Source organism: Sus scrofa, chromosome 4, assembly GCF_054392235.1.
Source record: "Sus scrofa isolate SSC_HxYL_T2T_F1_AM1 chromosome 4, Sscrofa_HxYL_maternal_Yorkshire_Landrace_v2.0, whole genome shotgun sequence".
In the NCBI taxonomy this organism is placed as follows: Eukaryota; Metazoa; Chordata; class Mammalia; order Artiodactyla; family Suidae; genus Sus; species Sus scrofa.
This window is the reverse complement of record NC_139386.1, coordinates 79976496-80000221: the sequence shown is the minus strand read 5'-3', so window position 1 is coordinate 80000221 and position 23726 is coordinate 79976496. Positions and strand designations below refer to the sequence as shown.

The 23726-nt window shown below is 40.6% G+C and overlaps 2 protein-coding genes across 20 annotated transcripts in view; one reads left to right on the top strand and one right to left on the bottom strand.

Annotated features, from left to right (window-relative positions):
• PLAG1 (PLAG1 zinc finger) overlaps positions 1–17024 on the bottom strand; it is a 50174-nt gene extending 33150 nt beyond the window's left edge. For 18 of the 19 annotated variants that reach the window (XM_085022349.1, XM_085022355.1, XM_085022360.1 and 15 more), the window contains exon 1: positions 16774–17024. The gene's annotated coding sequence lies outside the window, so the exon portion shown is untranslated. The remainder of the gene's footprint in view (positions 1–16773) is intronic. The other variant, XM_085022366.1, reaches the window with a different exon arrangement.
• A 427-nt stretch (positions 17025–17451) lies between these two features.
• On the top strand, positions 17452–22896 carry CHCHD7 (coiled-coil-helix-coiled-coil-helix domain containing 7). The gene is made up of 4 exons (XM_021089353.2): positions 17452–17506; positions 20570–20631; positions 21940–22038; positions 22758–22896. Exons 2-4 carry the CDS (start codon positions 20578–20580, stop codon positions 22860–22862), a joined length of 258 nt encoding a protein of 85 aa, XP_020945012.1. The 5' UTR covers positions 17452–17506; positions 20570–20577; the 3' UTR covers positions 22863–22896.
• Positions 22897–23726: the final 830 nt, after the last annotated feature.

Sequence of the window (23726 nt, the reverse complement as noted above, 5' to 3'; positions counted from 1 at the left end):
CTGGTGGGGACAGAACTCCAGCTGGGCGGGGCAGCCCCAAGCAGCGCAGGGTGGGTGAGGACCTTGGCTGTTTCTGCCCAAGGCCTCCCGAGCGCCCCGGCATGGCGACGGGTGCTATGATGACATCTTGGACCTAATTCCATGAATGGAGACAGGGACAGCCAGCCCACGGTGAGTCCAAGCAGCCACATGGGGGGCGAGCAGCAGGGAGCAGAGGGCCGCGAGGCCGGGCTCCGGGTTCAAGTCCAGGCAACATGGACCGTGCCGGCAAGTTGCGGATTCTGAATCCTCCTCTTAGGCTCGGAGATGGTTGTGATGAAGGTGTACATTACACTTGGGGAGAATGGCTTGGACGTGAACGTACCGCAACACTAGGTCCTTTAATTAGGGTAATGGGACCAGGTCTGGCCTTCAGCGAGGACCTGGACGTTGAGGGTGGCCTTCAGTTTAAGGTCCTGTCAGGGGTCAAGCCATCACTTCCAGCCACAGATTCTCTCCGGGAAAACCCCAGGGGGGCGTCAGAACCCAGGTTCCCGCTGAGTGACCGCAGACACAGCAGGTGTGGGTGAGCACACCTCTGCGTGTCCAGATGACTCGAGGGTGGGGGTTCCCACTTTGTGTCTGAGGGCTCGTGCCTGTACCTCCCTGCCCTGGCTCCCTGTGCACGCACACATGTAAGTCAACTCCCTCCCGGATATCTCTGAGGTCCTGCGCCCCCAGTTGGGGGTGTAGACACCCCTCTCCTCTCCTGGTGCCAGCCTGCTCCTCTCTTGGCCCCAGGGTGTGTCTCCTTCCCATCCTTCGAGGTGAGTGTACCCCCCTTCTGGATATGTGCTCTCTGCCCCCCAGTCCATCTCCCCACCTTCCACCACCTAGAGGTATGTCACTGTGTCACCAGCCTCCTCACCCATGATTCAGTGTCCCCTAGCCCAGCCTGAAGGAGCACGTCTCTGCCTGCTCTTGGGTTTCCTGAGAGCTGCCAGTGTATCTGCTCCCTGCCTGGTGTGAGGTGGGTCAGCTCTCTTTCCCTTGCCCTTGCTCCCTCTCCAGAAGCACAGCCTCTGCCTGAGTTACAGAAGGGCATCCGGATGCACTGGAGCCGAGAACGGCCCCTTTGGCCTGTTCTTCCCCTCCTGTTGCCTGCTCAAAGATCACTTCTGTGCAAAGCCAATTCACCTACTGGTGTTAACTCTTCCTCCTCAAAATGTCCACTTTGTTTCGTGTCTCCATAATAGAAGTACTAAACTAAACAGAAGTACGAGACTAAACTGAACGCAAAAAAGATGGTTTCCTGACCAGGGCGTGAAAGAATGGTAGGGTCATTAAGAAAGTGACCGATGTCTGAGTTGCTAGTTTTAGGGATGCTGAGTTTGAGATGCCTCTCATCTATGCTGGTGGCTACGTCCAAGAGGCCCTTGAGAATGAAGGTCTGGAACTTGCTAGTGACGCTGGATTCAGTGAAAGATCTGAGTCATCCTCAGAGCCTGGACCACTGCTTCAAACCTGAGTTACAGTAACATTTTTGTAACTCTGGTCTCACACCCATGGGCTCAATTTATTCTGGATTCTGAATAGACTTAATTTTCCTCACCTTCTCCCCTGCTCAAAAACTGCACTGCCTTCCACAGCCCAGAGTGCCAATTCCTCAGGCTGGCGGGCAAGGCTGTCACATCAGGCCTCAGCATACCTTTCTGATCTTCCATTGCACTGCTCCCTATCAAACCCTCCTCTCCAGCAGGCATACTCCTGCCCCCTAAGCTCTGCTGAAGCTGTTCACGTCACCCTGGTGGCCTCCCTTCTTCCAGCCCACTCTCCAGTCGTGCCTTGTTCAAAGCCCACCTCCAGTACCAGCTCCCCTCCTACAATTTTTACCATCTCTACCATTCACTGGGCATTCGTTGGCTTTGTGACCTCTTTCATACCCATCATCCAAAAGGCATAAAAGACAGACAAGAAAAAAGGAGAAGGCAGACATAAGTGCCCTGAGAGGGGCAGAAGTTCTCCCACCACTTCTAGCTCCTGTCTGGAAAAAGAACAAAGAAACTTCAAAAAGAGGACACTTTGAGATGCAACTCAAAGCACAGGTAAGAGGTGGACAGGTACAAGAGAAAACCCTGCAGGGGGACCGGACAAAGTCAAGGGCACGGCCACTGTCAAATGTGGAGGGTGGGATGGCACCATAGGCTGTACTAATTTCTTCCCATTGTCCTGAGAGGTAAAATCATAAGTGACATTTCTACCTGGGAAGCTCCATGTCTGAAATTAACCAAACCGAACAATATTTTCAATTACTACAATATAGAATTACATAGAAGTCCATTATTTATTGAACTAAAACTATTCAAAAATTGAAAAGGAGATGCTCATCATTCTGAAATCAGAGGGCTTGCTATGTGCTTTAAAGCAAAAATTAGTAAAACCTCACCTATTTAAGATTATTAATAAACAAAGTTTAAGTTTATATCTTTAAAAATCTCCTTTAACTTAGTATATTTATAAAATCTGCCCCCCATCTATAGCATTTAAGAATAAGTAGACTTGCAGCACTTTTTCACTTGAGTTAGTATCAATTTTATGGCTGAAAATTTTTTTTATGACAAATTGATTTTTAAAATAAATATTTTAACTTCAATACAGATATAATTTAGGTTTACATTAGCAAATTAATGTATAATTATTAGCTTCTATGGCCTGTTCAGCCTAAAGATTTACTTATAAAAAGTAACAGAATTCCAGCTTCTGAAATCATTACTGCTCCCTGCATATACATTATGCCTACATGTCCCATCAAGATGGCTGTAAAAATTAAATGAGATAATATAGGTCTAAACAAAAACTGCTATCCAACCCAAGTATTTTACGGCTGACACGCAGTATTAATACTCAAGATATTTGGGGTGATATAATTTAAAAGTCATGTTGGCTAATGATTCAGGGAATAATTTAACCAATCAAGTTTAGTTTCTTTTTCTTTTAAACAGAAACAGTCTCTTTTGTGCTCGTTTTTGGTTTTGCTTTTACTAGGAAGAACTTTTAACTAAAACTTGGCTAAAATTTTAAAAAATCTTACAATATTTCTCATCTTTAAAGAATCAAAACCTCTGCTTTTGTATTCAATTAATCTCAAGCTATATTTAAAATACAAGTCCAAGTCCACCTTCTTTTAGTGAAGTGACAGATGAAACGGATCAAAGTATTTATCTTTAAAAATTCCCGATTTTCATTTTTGGCAGCTGAATACCATCCTGCTGAACTATGTAACCTTTAAAAATCTAGATTTAGCACAGCATTAAACACGGAGCAGAGGGTAGACTAAAATATCTTAAAAATTTATTGTAACGTGTGTGCTCATTTTCCAGAATAGTTTTGGACATTATCGCTTCATTAAAAAAAAAAAAAAAAAAAAAAAAAAAAGGCACATAAAATTAGTGCATACACAGTACAGAGGCACTGCCATACACAGGGTGGCAGCACTGAGAACAAAATACATGCAAACAGCAGAACACGTGGAATGGCCAGTACAGGCATACAAGTGTGCTGAAATCTGATTATGAAAACACTTCTTAGACACACGGGTATTATGGTTTTAATTAAGAAATTCCTTTTAATTCTGGCAGAGGTATCATGAATTTTAGAAAAGCTCTTATGAGTCAGCCTCTGAATGTAATCAATTGCACTTCTCTCAAAACTGCCTTCTCTTCCTCTTCCTGCACTGGCTGATAAAAGGTGAACGGGACAGGATGAAATTCAAGCACCTCCTTAGACCCAATGTTTAAGTAGAGCCACTGTACCTCTAGTACAGATTTTGGTTTTGTTTTGGTTTCCCATTTATTTAAGCTAAACCAAAACCAGTTCATCTACTTCTCCCTCTCCACCTCTTGCCTCTGACAACCACTAATCTATAAGCTTGGGTTTTAAAAAAAATTAACCTAGTTAATTAATTAGATTCCACATATAAGAGAGATCATATGGTATACATCTTTTCTGACTTCTTTCACTCAGCATAATACCCTCGAGGTCTACTCATCTTGTCGCAAATGGTGAGATTTCACTCTCTTTTATGGTTGAAACAATATTCACACACACACACCACATCCTTATCCACTCATCCACTGATGGACACTTAGTTTGTTTCCATACTTTGCCTACTGTAAACAACACTGCAATGAACACGGGTGCATATATCTTTTCAAGGTAGTGTTTTTGTTTTCTTTGGCTAAACACTCAGAAATAGAATTGCTGATCATATAGTATTTCTATTTTTTCATTTTTTGAGGACCCTCCATATGGTTTTCTGCAGCAGCTGCACCAGTTAACACCAATAGTGTATAAGGGTTCCCTTTTCTCCACATCCTCACCAACACTTGTTATTTCTAGTCTTTTTGATAATAGCCATTCTAGCAGCTACAAGGTAATACCTCATCGTGGTTTTGATCTGCATTTCCCTGACGATTAATGATATAGATTAATGATAAAACTGTATATATACAATTTTCATGAAACTGGCCATCTGTATGTCTTCTTGGGAAAAATGTCTCCATCCTCTGCCCATTTTTAACTTTTTTTTTTTTTTTGGTACTAAGTTGTAGGACTTCTTTATATATTTTGAATATTAGCCCCTTATCAGATATATGGTATGAAAATATTTTCTCCCATTCAGTAGGTTGTCTCTTAATTCTGTTGATGGTTTCTTTTGCTGTGCAGAAGATTTTAGTTGGATGTAATGCCACTTGTTGATTTTTGCTTTTGTAGCTTTTGCTTTAGGTGTCAGATTAAAAAAAAAAAAAAATCATTGCCAAGACCTGTGTCAAGGAGCTTACTGCCTATAGTTTCTTCTGGGAGTTTTATGATTCCACGTTTTATGTTCAAGTCTTTAATCCACTTTGAGTTAATTTTTGTGTATGGTGTTAAGACAGGGGTCCAGTTTTCCCAACACCATTTACTGAAGAAACTATCCTTTCCCCACTGTATATTCTTGCTTCCTTTGTCATAGATTAATTAACCATATATATGTGGGTTTATTTCTGGGCTATTTTGTTCCATTGATCTGTGTGTCTGTTTTTATGCCAGTATCACATTGTTTTATTATTATAGCTTTGTACAGTTTGAAATCAGGAAGCATGAGACCTCTAGCTTTTTTTCTTCTTTCCAATATTGCTTTGAGTATGCCAGGTCTTTTATGATTTCATATAAACTTTAAGATCATTCTATTTCTCTGAGAAATGCCTTTGGAATTTTGATAGGGATTGCAATGAATCTATAGCTTGCTTTAGAAAACAATTTTAGCAATATTAATTCTCCTACTCCATGAGCATGGGATATCTTTCCATTTAATTGTATCTTCTTCAATTTCTTTCATAAATGTCTTATCATTTTCAGCATACAGGTCTTTCACCTCCTTAGTTAAATTTATTCCTAGGTATTTTTTTGATGTATTTGTAAGTGGGACTGTTTTCTTAATTTCACTTTCTAATAGTTCATTATTAGTGTATAGAACTGCAATAGCTTTTTGTATACTGATTTTGCATTGTGCAACTTTACTGAGTTCATTTGTTATTTTTAATAGGTTTATCAGGGGAGTCTTTAGGGATTTATATATAAAGTATAACATCATCTGCAAATACTGACAATTTTATGTCTTACTTTCCAATTTAGATGCCTTTTATTTCTTTTTATTGCCTAACTGGCCCAGCCAGGACTTCCAACACTATGTTAAATAAAAAATGGTGAGAGTGGGCATCCTTGTTTTTTCCCTATCTCAGAGGAAAAGCTTTTTACCACTGAGTGTGATGTTAGCTCTGAGCTTGTCATATATGGCCTTCACTAGGTTCAGGTACACTTTCTCTTTATGCAATCTGTTGAAAGTTTTTTAAATTATAAATGGATACTGCATTTTGTTAAATGCCTTTTCTGCATCTATTGAGAGGATGATAGAATTTTTATCCTTCATTTTGTTAACATAATGTATCATGCTGACTGATTTGCCAATGTTGAACCATCCTTGCATCCCTGGAATAAATCCCACTTGATCATGGTGTATGGTCCTTTTAAAGTATTACTGAATTTGGTTTGCTAATATTTTTGTTGAGGATTTTGACATCTACGTTCATCAAAAATATTGGCTTATAATTTTCTTTACTTGTAGCATCCTTGTCTGGTTTTGATATCAGGTTAATGTTGGCCTTGTAAAATGGGTTTGGAAGAGTTCCCGCCTTTTCTATTTTTTGGAAGTGTCTGAGAAGGACTGGAATTGCAGGCATACCTTGGAGATACTGTGGGATAGGTTCCAGACCACTGTAATATAGCAGATATTGCAAAAAGCAAGTCACATGAGTTTTTTTTTTTTGTTTTCCCAGTGTATATAAAGTTACCTTTATACTATACTATAGTCTATTAAGTGTGCAATAGAATTATGTCTTAAAAAGCAATGTAATTAAAAATACTTTATTGCTAAACAATGCTAATCATCACCTGAGCCTTTGGTGAGTTGTAATCTTTTTGCAATAGTAACATCAAAGATCACTGATGACAGATCATGGTAACAAATATAATAATAACAAAAAAGTTTGAAATATTATGAGAATTACCAAAATGCAACACAGCAGTGAACACATGTTGTTGGAAAAAGGCACTAATACACTTGCTTGATAGAGTTGCTACAAACCTTTAATTTGTTTTTAAAAAAAACCCTCAATATCTGTATGCTGCAATGAAATTAGGCATGTTTATAATTCTTCTTTTAATATTCAGTAGAATTCACCAGTGAAGCTGTCTGGTTGAGCCTGGGCTTTTGATTGTTGGGAGGTTGTGATTATTGATTGATTCAATCTCCTTACCAGTAATCTATCTGTTCAAATTTTCTATTTTATCATGATTCAGTCTTGGTAAAGTATATGTTTCTAGAAATTTGTTCATGTCCAGGTTGTCCGATTTGTTGGTGTATATTTGCTCACTGTGGTCTCCTATAATCCTTTGTATTTCTGTGGCATTCGTTGCAGACTGCTTTCATTTCTTATTTTATTTACTCTGGTCCTCTCTTCTTTTTTTGGAGGGTAGAGTCTAGCGAAAGGTTGTCAATTTCATTTATCTTTTCAAAGAACCAGCTATTATTACTTTCATTGATCTTTTCTATTTTTTGTCTCGCTTCCACTTTTTTCTAATCGTTGATATTTCCTTCCTTCCACTAATTCTGAGCTTCCTTTGCTCTTTTTCTATTTCCCTGAGTTCTTTTTCTAGTTCTTAAAATAACCCTAAAAGTTAGGCTGTTTATTTGAACAAGAAGCTATAACATCTGTAAATACTTATGTACCCAACAAAGGAGCACCTAAAAACATAAAGCAAATATTGACAGACGTAAAGGAGGAAATAGACTTCAGTAAAATAATAGAAGGGAACTTTAATACCTTACTTACATCAATGAATAGATAATCCAGACAGAAAATCAATAAGGAAACATGGGTCTTAAATGACAAGTTAGACTAGATAGTCTAAAAGATATTTGTAGAACATTCCATCCAAAAGCAACAGAATACCCATTCTTCTCAAGTGCACATGGAATATTTTCCAAGATAGATCATATGTTAGGCCACAAAACAAGTCCCAGTAAATTTAAGAGAACTGAAATAATATCAAGCATCTTTTCTGACCACAATGGTATGAAACTAGAAGATAATTATACGAAGAAAACTGGAAAATTCACAAATATGTGGAGATTAAACAAGAATGTTACTGAGCAACCAACTGGTCAAAGAAAAAAAATCAAAAGAGAAATTAAAAAAAACAACAACAATAATCTTGAGACAAATGAAAATGGAAATGTAGCATACCAAAATTGATAGGACGCAGCAAAAGCAGTTCTAAGAGGTAAGCTCATAGTGATAAATGCCTAACTCTAGAAAGAAGAAAAGTTTCTAGTATATATCAAAAAATAAAAATAAAAAAATAACCTGAGCTACAACTGAGAGTGCTTCAAGATAAGAACTTCTTTTAAGAATAACATGGTCCTGGGGACAGGGATGCTCTTATTAAATAAAATCAGTTAAAGTTTTGCAATAACTATCTTAATTAGGTTATGATGTCCAAAAAGAAAACATTTTAAGGAAAACATGTATACAATTAAAAAAAAAAACCTAAGAAAAATCCCTAGAGTATTAAGTGCTTAATGATTAAAACTTTCAAATACAATGGATATTCAACTGATATAAAAAACAATACTAACCCATTCATCACCATTCTTCTTTGAAAAATAACCACAAAAATTGAATATATTCTGATTTTTGGAGTAATTTTATCCAAATATTTGAAAAAACACATTGTCATTAACTGTCAAAGAGTAGATGTTTAGGACCTTCTATAAACTGCTGGACTTTTATATGTGTTCACTTCTGTTTACAAATTTCTAGGCATACAAAAATATTTCAGGTACAAAAACAACTTTCAATTAAAATTTCCTATATTTCAGTATTACATCAAGTTATCTAGTTAAATCCTTAAAACCTTCATTCTATGTCTAAGTAAAACGATTACTTGACAGTTTATTTTCATTTTGATTTGGGTAAATAATTATGGTAACATATTTTACCTGTATATTTTTAAGATGTGATGTACACCAAATTATTACCAGGAATTACACATTTTTCTTATAAGAAATCTAAAGCAAACTACATTAAGAGCTAAACCTTATATGTGTGCATTATACAAGGCACAGTTAAATTAGTTATATGTTTGCATAACAGAAGCTGTGAGGATGTTCAAATTTTATGAAGCAGAAAAAGAAAAGCATAAAGTATCACTAACTGCGGTAAGAGGTGTGCCTTATAGTCATAGGTACTTTTTTTCTTTGAAACAGTTTAAACTAGTCCAAATAAAAACTACTAAGGCTGCTTTTACCACTCTATTTTATATATATCTAACTCTACTTTAGTGCTAAAACACTGTGCATTTGAATAGTAATTTTCAAGTAAAATTCTATTAATATTAGAAGAGAAACATAATTGAAAATGAAACTTTACCCAATTAAATTACTCCAGACAATAACAAATTAGAAAAACATAGGAAAATTATTTTCACAGTTTTATTTAGCAACTAGTTTTAGAAGTACAGGGAAAGCAAATTCATGTTTGAGATGTGACTTATAATCAGATGATGACCATATTAATATTTATTTTTAAGGTTAGAATAGATCTAATCCAAATATGCAAAGTGACAACTCTCCTGTGAACTGCAAATTTAGAACAAATTCAGTTTTAAAGGAGCTAATTTCCCTTCTTTGCAATGGAACAGTTAAAGAAATTATATTGAGGAAATGCACAAAGTAGTTTAAAAAAGGTAATGTACTCTTAAATAAAAGTATTCTCATTTCATTGCCTAAAGCTGATAAAAATAAAACATAACTCTTTCAGAAGATGATGCAAAATAGTGATGCAGGCTGTATGTAATTTCAGCATTAAGACAAGATAAGAAAATAAAATCAAGTTATTGAAAAAACCTAGTAGGCTAAGATTCCACTGGTGGTATGCACATCTTAACTACCTCAAGCTTCCATGTTCAGTTTCTTAAAATTCTCCTGCTCAAGAATAATTCAATCGCCATTTTACCAAAATATTTTCAAGTGAACAAAATTGATTAAAACATTTTTCTAATTTTTTTCCTATTAGCCAAAGAGACTAAATTTCTCATTCTCTAAGTGATTTCTAGTTTAACAGTCTCCAAAAAATAATCTCAAAATAAAGGCTTTGGTGTCTAACTAGTGATTAAAAAGAGCTAATTTTTTAAAAAGTCAGCTGGCAGTGCATTAGCTGTAGTATTTAATCTGAGAATTAACATTCCCATATTCAGAAACTAAAAGATACGATTTCATAAACAATCAATAAACACATGTGCAGTTCCAGTACTGGTTTGAGACAATAATTCAAATATTCAAGATCTGAAAGCCTAAAATGACCCTCTCACTCTCAAAAAAAAGGTAAAAGCTCAAGACTCTGCCAGGGCAGATCACGGCAATCTGTAGAGACCCTTACAAAGATGAGTCCTCTACCCTCAAAATATTTCCTAATATTAAAGGAAAATTACACTCTGAACATAATGCTGTAATAGGTCTGATTATGTTGCAGAAAATCAATTGCTAATTAATAAATGGCAAAGAAATTCCCTTTAATCATCAGCCTACACCTAAAAACATTCCAGAAATTAAATACTTTGTGAATGTTCTTATCTGTACCTTGTGAAAAGCTTTTTAAGGCTTGTTAAGCCTGCAAGAAATGATTTAAGTTACTCTAAAAAAAAAAAGTCCACAAGGTACACTGTTCTTAGACTAAGGTTTTAAAATTTATTTCATTAACTTCACGGAAAGTTTTAAACTTTCTGATGAAGAATGAAGAAAATAATTTTCAACAATTTCAAAGATTTTTCAGAAGACTTCATTTAGGTACACATTTTAAATAATCTTTAATCTTTTAAAAAAACTAACAAAAATCATTTTTCCTTATTTAAAAATAAAGAATTCCAAATAATCACTATAAATTATTCTTAGAATTTAATTTAGTTTTAAAACAAGTCTAAAGATATGGAGGAAAAACTTTGGGGGAATTTTTAAAAGGTTATTATAAAACCAGCAATTTGTATTAAAATATTCTCTTATAGATTCTCCCAACCATCCTTCTCATTTTGGGGGGAGGAATTTATCATTATTTATTTTGCAGTTAGTTATTCTTTATTCGTGTAAGTCAAATTTTAAATTTACCATGATTCTTATTCAATATGATATTCTCTACCTAGTTCTTTCCCAGCAATTCTGGACATTTTAGCCCATACTTTTGTTCTTGCTATACCCTTGCATTGTTTAAAACTCTCTCTTTTTAAAATGCATCAAAAAAGAACATTTTTGCTTTATAACGCATTCATATTTCTAGATTTTCTGTTTTCAGATCAGGAAAAGTTTCCACTTTAAAAAAAATGCAAAGAAACATTTCAAGCAAATTGTTTCCCCTATTACCCTAGGACATAACTGCTTAAATTCATTCATTCTGCAGAGGCATACCCATTTCTTAGGTCATCCTCTCAAATTCTCCACACACAGTGGTTTGTTTTCATGTCATGGAGTGCATTAACTCTGTTTACAAGACACCCAGGGACTTTTAAATACTAACGATTTTAATGCAGTATCATACCACTTCACTTTTTAAAAATGAGATATTATTTCTCATTTTTAAAAATGGGACCTTGTTTTCTGATAAGCACTAAAAGAAAGAAAGAAAAAAGAAAAAAAAAGCAAAAACCTTAACACCTTGAAAACAACAAGCACCAGTACACACTCAAAATCAGAAAACAAAAATGCCAAAGCACCTGGTAGCTCCTCAGCACCCTATCCTGCCACCACCACCCTGGAGGGGAAGGCGGGGCAGGTGAACGGCCGAGGAGAATGCAGACCACTGCACAGCAGGCCAAGCCATTTAAAAGTAAAAACCAAATTACAATCATTTCTACTTCCACACATGTATATTTCTCACACCTTCGAATGTTAATAACTACACACCAATACTTTCATAAAATATTGTGATCTAACAAGTTGCATTTAATGCCTCAAATTAAATTTAAAAATTAAGTTTGCTAATGAGATGTAAAAGTTGCCCTGTTATAAATGAAAAGTAGTAACACAGCAGATGTCAAGTTCAGGCTTCCCCCCTCCCCCCCAAAAAAAATTGGGGTACTGAAACACACACACACACAGAGAACTGAAAATTAGTTACCTCCAAAGTGGTCTTACTGCAAAATGGCAAACAATTCCCTTGCATGAATTCTACAATCATAGTTAACTTCGCAGGTCATCAATCTAATGTACCCTGCCCTCACTTTTAACTTATTGGTAAATACTTTTCCAAGCCTACCTAAACACTTGCTAATTGGTTAAATATGCTGCCTACATTAATTCCTGTTAAAATTAAAGAAATTAAAGGTCTATTTTTGTTATTTTGCAGTGTCTCATATGTTTTCAAAGTATTTGATATTTCAGATAAGGTGTTTATCAGGTTCTTAAAACATTTAAAAAATGGCTCAAGGGACAATTTTTAGCCCTTTTACCTTTAACATATTCACTATCTTGGATTCTGTTGAACAGATTCAGTTGTTCTTTCCTTCTTCTGAAATTCTTCCCTTACTCAAATAACTTAACTAATGAACCTAAGATGTTATCAATATAAAGAGGAAAATTTATATTTATTTTCTATACATTTGCAAACACATCAGAAAGAACAAGTATTCCAGACAGTGTAAGTGAAATTATTCAGTAATACATCTTCTTTTTAACCTGGGTGTCTGTGTGTGTGTGTGTGTGTGTGTGTGTGTGAGAGAGAGAGAGAGAGAGAGAGAGAGAGAGAGAGAGAGAGAGAGAGAGAGAGAGAGAGACAGGTAATTCTTCATATACATTATTCTTCCAAAGAACAAGATCCTAAGTAAAAAATATTAAAACATTCCTAGAAGGAACCAATATTTGGATTACACAGCTCAAAAGGCAAATGATTATCAAAACAAAACTTCAAAGATAGCTATAGATACAGTTCCAGTCTTCAGGTTTTTCAAATCTCAGAGACAGGAGCTTTCCATTTCATTCAGCAAAAAACAATTTAATCCTTAGAAAGGAAAATTTCCAGAATACCAAACCAAAATGTATACAGTGACAACTAGGATTATGTTAAAAACAAAGGAAAAAACGAACACCTTTGTATGATATTAAAACACAAAGAGTATCCTTAAAATTTTGAAACTATATTAATAAAAACATATTTGCTAATTTATTGAGCTGTAAGATGTCTGTTTATTAAAATATTTACATTATAATAAATACACAGATACTGAATTTTATCAGAATTAGCCCACATTTATATCTCATCTTCCACAGCAGCTAAACTCCTTATAGAGTTTCAAAGAGCAAAATGAGGCATATACATTTCAAGTAAGAATCTCAATCTATGAGGTTTCTCTACTTTTAACTGAAATAAAGATCTTGAGTATATAATAACATTAGCTTGTTTATGTAAACTGGTATAATTTAATAGTAGCCTCAGAAAAAGGATGTTACAATAGGTAGTATTTCTAAGGCATTAAAAAAGCTCAAAACAATCAATTCACATTAGTAATTATGCATGTCCTATCTGAACAAGACTAAAGAATTACAGATTTTACACTTGTGTACTCTGAGGGCATCTTCTGATTCACACAAGCAGCTGGCTGTGTAAAACCCAAACATGAAGAAAGTTTTATACTACCTTTGTGAGATGGGGGAAAAAAAATCACAGTACCAGCACTTTTATTTAGAGGAACAATAAACTAATCATAACTTGAAGTGTCCAAACAACCTGAATAACTCAATGATCTAAGACTCTTCCTTTACTTTGACAGAAACTGAATGTATTAATATCAGTAACTGGTTTGTCTAAGTGGCAACGAGTCACGATTGAAAAGTTTCACTTATTTCAAACACATAGCCTAATTCTGACTACTGACAGTCAGTGCCACTGTGCTGAGCCAAAGTACCATGGAAATGTCAGATACATTTCAAAGGTTTTATACGTCTTCATGGCATTCTGAAACCTCTGGGAAGGTTATTTTGGGGAGGGAAGGAAGTTTCTCTTCTCCATTGACAGTTCAATCACTTTCCAATCAGTTCTGATTTAACAGTGGTTCATGGGATTAATTTTTTAATGAGTTCTTAGAAAGTTGCAATTGCTTCCAAAATCAGAAACCACAAGGTGACCTACTCAAACATTACACTGAGGTAATGCTGTTATGGAGGTATTGAGAGAAAGGTGCAGATAAGAGCTCAGATGTGAGCACAGGTTAACACACACTACACTTCAAAATAATAATCTGTTTGTACAGCAAGGCAAGGAAAAAAAAAAACCTTCTATATGAGAAGTCTAAAAATCCAGCCCTAATTTGAATCCATTTCTATACACCATAAAAACAAAGGAAAATAGGCATTTATTCCAGAAACTTCATATACCTGTGGAAAATGGAACACAAGTCAATTCCATTCAAGATTAACCTTAATCTCAAAAGAGTATAGCAAACAATTTACACATTTTAAATTTTGAAAATATTGTGACAATCTAAGCCATGAGAGTTAGTGGTAGTTTATGATCAGTAAACATTTCCTGTTAAATAACACAAATAAATTCAGCTTAAAAGATGCAAACCAACAGGTTACAGGATTGTAAAATCTTCTAATTTCAAAAGTGCAGAGTTACAGCACATGTATAGGATGGGATTTTAAAATGGGTATACGGGAGTTCCCGTCGTGGCGCAGTGGTTAACGAATCCGACTAGGAACCATGAGGTTGCGGGTTCGGTCCCTGCCCTTGCTCAGTGGGTTAACGATCCGGCGTTGCCGTGAGCTGTGGTGTAGGTTGCAGACGCGGCTCGGATCCTGCGTTGCTGTGGCTCTGGTGTAGGCCGGTGGCCACGGCTCCGATTCGACCCCTAGCCTGGGAACCTCCATATGCCGCAGGAGCGGCCCAAGAAATAGCAAAAAGACAAAAAAAAAAAAAAAAAAAAAAAAAAAAAAAAAAAAAAAAAAAAAAAAAAATAAAATGGGTATACGTAAACTTTTCCATGGGGCTGGTGCATGTGCTTTTTTCCCCTTAAAGAAATGCCTACTGCTTGCAGTGTAAAAGAATCTCCACCACTCTGCCTGCAGTTTTCAAGCAGAAGTCCTCAATGTACCTTAAGCCAAATTGAATATTAGGTATTTTACAGCTTTTACAAAATGGCTGTAAAATCACATTATGGGCATACACAGCTCTTTGATCTCACTGCACAGAATTCATAACTGTTCAATAATGCTATACCATTACACCACACACCTTAAACTATTTCCATTTTTCCACAATTCCTTCCAAAATCAGCTTCCAAAGCACAGCAATGTAACATGAAAAGTTCCTGGGAGGGCTTGTTACACAAAAGAACAGCTTGGATACAAACTGATCTACACAATATCCATCTTCTGCGGAGCTGACTTATCCCTCCCCTTCCCTCCATCACTGCTAAAGGTGGGTGCACTTGAGTCATGGAAAGAAGAGGCTCTTCCATCACCACACCCTCCCAGCACCTCTGCTTTTGGTCCTCACGCAGGGATTCTGTGTAGGTGATGAAAATCCTAAGAAAAGAGAAGCTGTCCCTTTAAAATGCCCTGCTCTGTCCCACATCCCACGTGGAACCAACATCAGCAGCACTTTCCCACTAACTTCAATGTGATGCAAGAGGCACCATCCTTTTCCATACATAAAACCAGAAAACCTCAGCTTAACATTCTTTCCTGAGGATGAACAGGTGAAGCAAACGTGTCAGGAAGGGAGAAACCCAGCAACTCCCCACCCCACCCCAAAAGGTGCTCCAGTCTTGCACACCAGCCTCTCTGAGCAACATCACCTCTCTACCCCTCCTCTGTAGAGCCCAGTTTAAAGAAAGGAGGGAGCCACTAACAAAACCTGAAGCAGAAATGCGACGAAAATGCAATCTAGAGCCGGAAAGGTTTATTCTTCCAATCACACATATTAACTCTATTAAGAAAATGGCATCACTTTTTTTTTTCCACCAGGGGAAAAAAAAAAAAAAACCCGCAACGATCATTAAAAGAGTTATAAAATAGCAAATATAGTGTTTATCTTATCTCAGATCAGTCCACATTACCAATAAGTTTAGCAGTTTCTGCACTACCATCTCCCCCCCTCCCTCCCCCTCCTTCTCGAGCATCGGATTTTCACGTTTTCTCATTGTCGGTTGAGTTATAAAAGGCTTTTGCCCTTCGAAAGTTTTAAAAAATAAATAAATATTAACTCCTTGGTCCCTGCAAAGTCAAAATGGACTTCAGGGGAAAGGCGGTTCATACTTTTACCTTGAGCGAGAAAAGGGGGAGCATCCCGGATTTTTTGGGATTTTTTTGCGATTTTTAAAAAATTTTTATTTGGTTATATGCCTGAGTTCTCCCTCCATTTTGGTTGTTTATGATACTGACAACAAGCTGTCCCAGCTCTGTGCAGATCTCCTGCTTTCATTTAGCACCCCCCTCCCCCCCCCGCAGCCACACATCCCGGGCTCACACCTCCCCGCAGACCCCGCACCCCGACCCCGACTCGCCCACCTGAGGAAAGGGCAAAAACAAATTCATTTCTCCCCCAAAGAAAAAACCTCTTTTGAAAAAGGGGCAAAGTTCCCCCAAGTCACTCAAAGTGCCCCCCAAATATTGCCGACTGCGGGTTTCCGCCAGGCCCTTTGGGAAGCGACCTTCCCCCGGGATGTTTTGGTGGAAAATGCGGAGAGTTTACTCTCAAAACTGAATTTATATTAATTTTTCCCTTATTTTTCGGGTCTCTAATGTCTTCCGCTCTCGCTGCTGCCGCTGCCGCTGTCACAATATTCACAGCACCAGAGAGGAGGAGGAGGAGGAGGAGGAAAACTTTTCAAACTTTCCAGACCCTGAATAAAGGGTTTTTTTTTTTTCCCACCGACCTCACCTTCGGGTCTCCAGCCGCATCGCCCCCTGCCCTGTCAGAAGCGACTTCGGGAGTCCTCGCACCCCCGCTGAATGATTTTATTTTATTTTTTATTATTATTTTTCTCTCTGGGGTCCTGAGCAGGGGCTGAGAGTAGCACAAACTTTTCCTCCTCCTGCCGCCGCCGCTGCTCCTCTGCCCCCTCGGCTAGTCCCATAATTTAAATAACCCTGATATTTCTCCCGCTAAACGCCTCTCCGCCGCCCCGGACCCCGGGAGAACTCACCGCGGGGCTTTAACATCCTCCCTCCGGCCCGTCCGCCGCCTTTACACCGCCCGCGGAATTTCTAATAATTTTTTTCTCATATTTCGGGCTGGACGCGGCGGGCCTGGAAATTGTTTCCTTACGCCTCTTTCCAGCAGCCATTGTAGTGTATGCGCTGCCCCTGCAGCCCAACTTGCAGCTGCCGCCGCCGCCGCCGCCGCCGCTGCCGCCGCCGCCGCCGACGTCGCGCCCACCGCCGCCTCCCCCGGCCTGTTCGGCCACCGCCCCCGCCTCCCGCCGGCCCGCCCCCTGCCCCCGCCCGCCGCTGTGCCCGTCCCCCGGGCGCGCTCCGCCCTGGGGCCGGCCACTGGGCGCCCTCGCCGCCGGGATCCGGCCTAGCGATTGGTCCGCCGCGCCGCCCGTCAATCCAAAGCGCTAAGGGGCGGACAGCGGCGAGGGGGGAGCTGCGGGGCGGGGGCGGGGGCGGGGCCGCGCGCGCCGCCCCGCCCACTCCTCCCGCCTCGGCCCTCCTCCCGCCGGCCGGGGGCGGGGCGAGACCCGCCCGCCCCCGCCTCTCAGGACCCCGCTCGGCTGTCAGTCAGGCGGCGGCGCGCACCGATTGGGCGGGCCGCCGCCGGGGAGCGGGGGCAGCATGTTGGGATGCGCGCTACTTAAGGTCCGGCTGCGTGAGCCATTGACGTGTTTGGAGCTGGAGACGGCCTGGGCGCTGGCGAAGCCTCCGCGCGAGCGCGAGGTGAGTGGTCCCCCGCCCTTCCCTCCGCGGCGGCTGCGGGAAGAGAGGGGCTTTCCTGGGCCGCCGCGGGGCTCGAATCCACTTGTTCGGCCTGAAGCCGCTTCCCCCCGGCCTGGCCTCGGCTCGGGCCCCTTCCTCTCGCACCTCCTCCTCGGACTCGGGTCTCTTCGGGACCGGGGCGAGGAAGGCGCCCCCTGCCCGGGCACCCCCTCCCCTCCCTCCAACCTCCTCCCCAGCGTTTGGAGGGTAAGTGGCTACCCTGGCCCCCAGTTTCCTCCCTTTTCTTTGCCCCCTGCCCTTCTCGGCACCGTCGAAGGTCGAAATAAGGTGTGTTCACCTGCGCCCGCGGTCGGCCGTTGGGCGGACAGGCAGCGCCGCGGGAGGCAGCGAGGCCTGGGGCATGCTTTGCTCCGGGGTCTCCCCTCGCCTTCCCCGCCCCCTCCGCAGAGCCACCCCGACTTCCTGACCCTGCCTTTCTGCACCCAGCAGTGGCTTAAAGGGTTGAGGGCCTTGCAGGACGTCTTTCGGCTTCCCGACGGTTACCCCCGCGTTGGGGGTAGCCGCAGGCCCTGCCTGGGCTCCGACCTGCACTGGGCACGGACGTGTCGGCACGTTCCCTTCCTCCCTCCCTTGCAAAGCTGCTCAGAGAGTGGGGACGTGAACCACTTAGATGGGAAATCAAGAAATACTTTTTTAAGCCGTTGGCCCTTTGGAAAAGATTTTAGAGCTGTTCCTGAAATGTGCTGGGCCTTTGCGGCCCCTCCCTCAAATCTTTGTTTTTTTGACTGTCTTCTGCAAGTAGAGCTCCCTAACGTTTGTATGGTGCCTTCAGAAGATGAGGAGATAAAGCCTCTAACGGAATACTCCAGCTTCCCTTCAGACCCGCTCTTCATTGTAAACCGACATTTCCTCTTCATGTGTAGTTAATACATGAGGATTCATGCGAAGACGGTGACATGTGAAAACCCAAACTTAGAGTGACTTGTATTTAGAATCCGGAAGGGAAAGGAAATGAAATGGTGAATAAACTCCCAGAGCAAACCTCCTTTGGTATATGTGATGTTACCTAGGTGTTATTTTTAAAGAATTCCTGACCCGTGGTGCTGGTAAAATTCAAAGTAAGATGCTTTCCTGTAAGGCACCCAACTTGAGTTTTGTCTGCGCCCGATCGTTGTTGAGGTTATATCCAAGGACGACTATGAACAGCTAAGCATAGTTCAGTGTTCTCACAGCATAGGGCAGATATGAAAAAGAAGGCTGTGAATTTATCTCGTGCCATCATCTCTCAGGAAGAAGTCAAGCCTGCAAACAAACACATTGTGTTCAGGAGAGGGAAAAGCTTCTAGCTATGGTTGAACAGGATCTTGAATTAATTCACTTTTTGCTAAGCTGTTTTTGTTAACCTAGGTATACTCAGGTATTGGTCAGTGAAAATCACAAAGGGATTACTTAGTGGCCCTAAAAGCAAAGGGCTCTGGAATGACTAGACGTTTTTGCATCCTGCTTTTTAAAGGTTGTCTTCTTTAACCTGGATATCCTGATCTTTGCCTTAATAGAGAAACTGAACTAAGTGACTTTTTTCAGAATACTTCCACTTTTCAGGAGCTCGTGGGGTTTGTTTTTTCTGAATGTATTTTATTTCTTTTAACATGGCTGATGTTTTTGGATGGTCCCATCCTGGGCAGGAAATGTAGAAACCATTTTGTATGGAAGTCATTACCTCTTTCTGGTTATCCTGATGCAGTTTTTTATTCAGTGTTTTTTTTTTTGTTTTTTTTGTTTTTGTCTTTTTTTAGTGGGTCACACTGCACTATTTGTTGGCTTCTCCTTGGGTCTTTAGGTAAAAGACAAACTAGAACAGGATTCAGGGGGAAGCTCTTTAAATTAGTGCAGAACATTTACAGATATTTCTGGATGGCTGATTGATAATATACCAATATATCGAAGCAAACAAAATAATCACTTTTAAATAATTAACAGCTAGTTGACTTTCTAATTTCTTTTAATTCCTTCTCAGACATGTTTTTGAAAATAATAGACATAGCAATTTCAGTTAACCACGTTATAGACAGTAGTCGTCAGTCAGCATTCACGATGTGGCTCAGAGGGTTAAGCACCTGACATTGTCTTGGATCCTTGGATCCCTGGCCTCGCTCAGTGGGTTAAGGATCTAGAGTTGCTGTGATTGTGGTGTAGGCCTGCAGCTGCAGCTCCAGTTCGACCCCTAGGCTGGGAACTTCCATGTGCTGCAGGTGCATCCCTAAAAAGAAAAGAAAAAGGAGCAGTTGTCCTGGGATGTAGTTGACATTATCTGTCGTATGAGTGTGTGACTTGACTTGGAATCACTAATTGGCTCTTAGAGAACTCTGATCATCCTTAATCGATAAAGGCTTCTGCAGAGCTGTGTTGGTATAAGGGTTTGGAAGATTAATGAACCACAGTACTAGTACCAGCTTACTTCAACGCAGGGACATCTTAGTTAAGTGGAGGATGCCACTGGAAGTTAAGTTTCAGATTTCTTTTTGTAACTTTTCAAAATGTCAACTAAGCCATAACTTTGCTTTTTCAGTATATTGGCCATCCTAGGTCTGGCCATGGAGTAGATCTTCAGGTGCTTCAGTGAACAGATGTCTTTGCTAAAATTAGGTTGTTCGAAATTATCCCATCCCAGTCTTGTCCGCTAATCAATGTGTAAACAGGAAGCAATCGCTACGGTGCATAGGCTGTGTTCTTAGGTTCTGTTAATACATTTAATTGCTTAACCTTTAGAAATAGGGATAAACTAAAACTGAATTTGAGTTGAACTGTCTTTCTTCCTGGACGTTGTAATCAAATTTCTGTAGATGCATTTAAATCATTTAAACGTGGCCTTTGTGCTGAGACACGTGACAATGCAAAGGAGGATCACATCCAAGTGTTTATTCTAAAAAATACACAGGATATGGCGTTCCTTACCATATAAGCATTATGCCAGAATTAACTTCGCAAGTACTTGTGGAGCTAATGAGATTTCCTGTGTGAATCACTGGGTAACTCTCCCCCCCTACACACACCTGCCTGCAGGAAGAAGGATGCCGGTGGTGGCTCGGAGCATGAGGGATCCTGACGTGAATCCGTGCTTGTCGGTAAGCTGGTGGCTTTCGTTTGTTATGAGTGTTAAGCTGGAAAAACAGGCTGCTTCTGATTTTGTGGCCATTGGCTTTCTGCAGTTCTTGAATAAAGTTATTTCTGTACAAAAAATAATCCTGACCAGCATATCCTTATTTCGCTAGAGCATTTTTAAATATTCATAATTTGGCTAACAAAGATTCATCTCTTTATGTTTTCCTTATTTGTACAGCATAAAGGCTTTTAGTTGTCACTGTAATACTCAACAGGCATGTATAAGATAGTCCAAACATGCAGTGGTAGAAAGTAGGTATTTTTAAAGTGTCACTGAACTTTATGTTTTGATGTCAGTGATTTGTCCTTGAGGCGACCAGTAAGAGAGTAAGAGGCTGATAACTGAATTAGCCTATTTGAAGCCTAAAGATTTTCACAAAGGTATCATATAAACAATGTTTTAGTGCAATAATAAGCTTTTATTGGCATTTATTTGATATCATTAGCAGTTCTTACTTGTGTCACCCTTGAACAAACCAGTCATCAGACTGTGCTGTGAAAGTTACATTCCCTGATCCTGGGTATAGTTTCCAAAAACACATTCAAAAATATTTGGCATGGAAAATTAGCTTTGTTCTATATATGAAGCCTGTCTCAACAACTTTATTAAGTCTCTTTAGGTAGATCAGATTACCTACCCCTTTATCTAAACTTTCCTTCAGTTGACCTCTCAGAAGCATACCTCTCACTTTGAAGTTTGTTATCCAATCTACTTCCAGTTCAGACACCTTGAATTTAATTCCGAAAAGGCAGCTGCCCTCCTTTGAACTCATAGCCCTGTGTTGCTCACTTTGGTTTTGAAGTGATATTAATGATGGCAATTTAAATGGCTTACGTAATAGGTGTATTTACTTGTGTAGCGGAGTGAATGATAGCCATACATTGAGGTGAATGTTGTTAATTTAAGCTTCCTTGATGTAGACTAGTTCTTAGTGACCTAATAGGATGTCACAGCCACCTTCACACCAAACCTTCCAAGTCCCAGTGTGAACTTGGAGGAGCAGGAGATGGTCTGGCTTCTCACCTGAGCACATCGCCTGTGCCTCAGCTTCTTTGTCAAAGGGTTACGGGGTTAAGCGATCTCAGTCAGTGCTTTGACACAAGCAGTTGGAAAGATAAGTCCACTTTTGTTCACTATATGTTCATTAAAAAGAACAAAAAGGCATGAGTTCATATTACCTGCTCTGGGGGAAGCAGCTTCAGGGGTTTGTGTGTTTGTTTTGTAGATGGCGGTTCCCCCTCTTACATGATGCCTGTCTTACGTATTTAAGGAATCTGACGCTTCTGCCAGATGTTTGGATGAAAATAACTATGACAAGGAAAGGTGTTCCACTCACTTCTTGAAGTACAAGAACTGCCGGAAGTTCTGGGTGAGCCCACCTGGTTGCCTTTATGTTAGACGTCATCTCTGAGGCTTGACCGTGAAGCCTGACATCACCAGCCCCTCCCTCAGTAGGGCTGTAGGAACCAGCTCTCTGACTTGATCCTCCCTGCGCCCTGAAGGATACGGGCTGCTCCTCAGCTGCCTCGTCCTGCTCCAGGCGTAAGAAGCAGCTCTGACAGGGTGCGTCTTCCTGCAGGTAGAAGTGTCTGCAACCCTAAAACAGTAGCCTAGTTCCAAGTTTAGTTTCCTGGAGAGGGTGTCCCGCCCCGTCCCAGCACAAGTCAGGCTTCCGTTTTTGCCTCCTCCTCACCCATGCCACCCGTGGCCCCATTTTCCCAGGACAGTGTCGTGTAATTCCTGTTCCTCTGAGCACTGGATCCAGCTGCTTCCTTTCCCGCCAGGTGAACGCTGGCTTCGGTTGGCACTTATTCCATAGCCCCTCTCCACGGCTGGTGCTCCTGTGCTTGAGGTCCCATGCAGATCCTCGCTTCAGCTGCAGTTAACATACTCCTGTGAGAAGGGTCGCCTCTGTCTAGTTGAAAATAGTCTGAAAACATTACCTGGGTCCTAGAACCTTTTTTTTTTTTTTTCCCCTCAAGCTTGGTTTTTGTATTTCCTTTTGAAGAAGGTAGTAGATTACTGGCACATTGGAAGCGCTTGGTACCTGACTGATCTGGGTTTCTTCTTTCTCTTTCCAACACACAGAATTCTGTCATGCTCCAGAGAAGGCAGAACGGAGTGAAGCCACCTATGCCCACGGCCGCAGAAAGAGACGAGATCTTGGGAGCACTGGGAAAGATGCCCTATTGAGCGTTTGCATTAAAATGGTTTATTTAACACAGCAGCAGAGGAATATGTTTAATAAGTGATTACCATAGCGTCCTAGGACCTCCCAGGCCTTTTCCCAGATGGACCTCAGATTCCACAGGGGAAGCCCTGGGTCCTCTGTGTGCTCTCAGCACAGGGCTCAGGGCCAGCAGCTTCTGGCCCTGCTATGTCATGAGTTTCCAAGACGTCCTGAAGGTAAAGGAGCGTGAGGAAAGGCTGCATGAGGGCCGGGCTTTTTTGCTAGGTCTCGAAGGAGAAGGAAGGAGTGACAGGGAAGGACTTAAAGGGGGTGGAAGGAAGGCCATGTTTCCAAGGAAGGGAAATGACGTGGGCGATGGTGTGACAATGGAGGGAAGGCCGGACCCCCTTGGAGAGAAGTCTGTATACTTTTACCCCCGAGGGTGAGGAGGGGAAGAAACTGGAAGACAGTCGAGGGTGGATACGCGTGATGGGCCTCAGCTCGCAGGCGCTGCTAAGACCTCTGCTTCTCTCGCTTCACCTGGCTTTAAGAGGGAGGCAGAGGTGCAGCCAGCTTGTCTCAAATGGCATGCCAGAGACCTGGCTTTCTTTATTTTATATCCTCAAGGAAAGGCCTAGTCAGAGCAGTCCACAGATACCGGACAACCTTCTGAAGGCAGAGCAATGAACCACAGTAACGGAAAGAAAAGGTGATGCCCTTAGCAGTAGGTTTTCCTCCTGCAGGTGAGCTGGACAGGTAGGGCTTGGGATTCTGTAAGTGATGAAGCGTTTCATGATAAAAAAGGGAGAATATGTAGTCTGGTGACCACAGTTCTCCTACCACCATTTAAAACCTTGTTTGTTTCATCTACAGAGTGGTTTTATAAA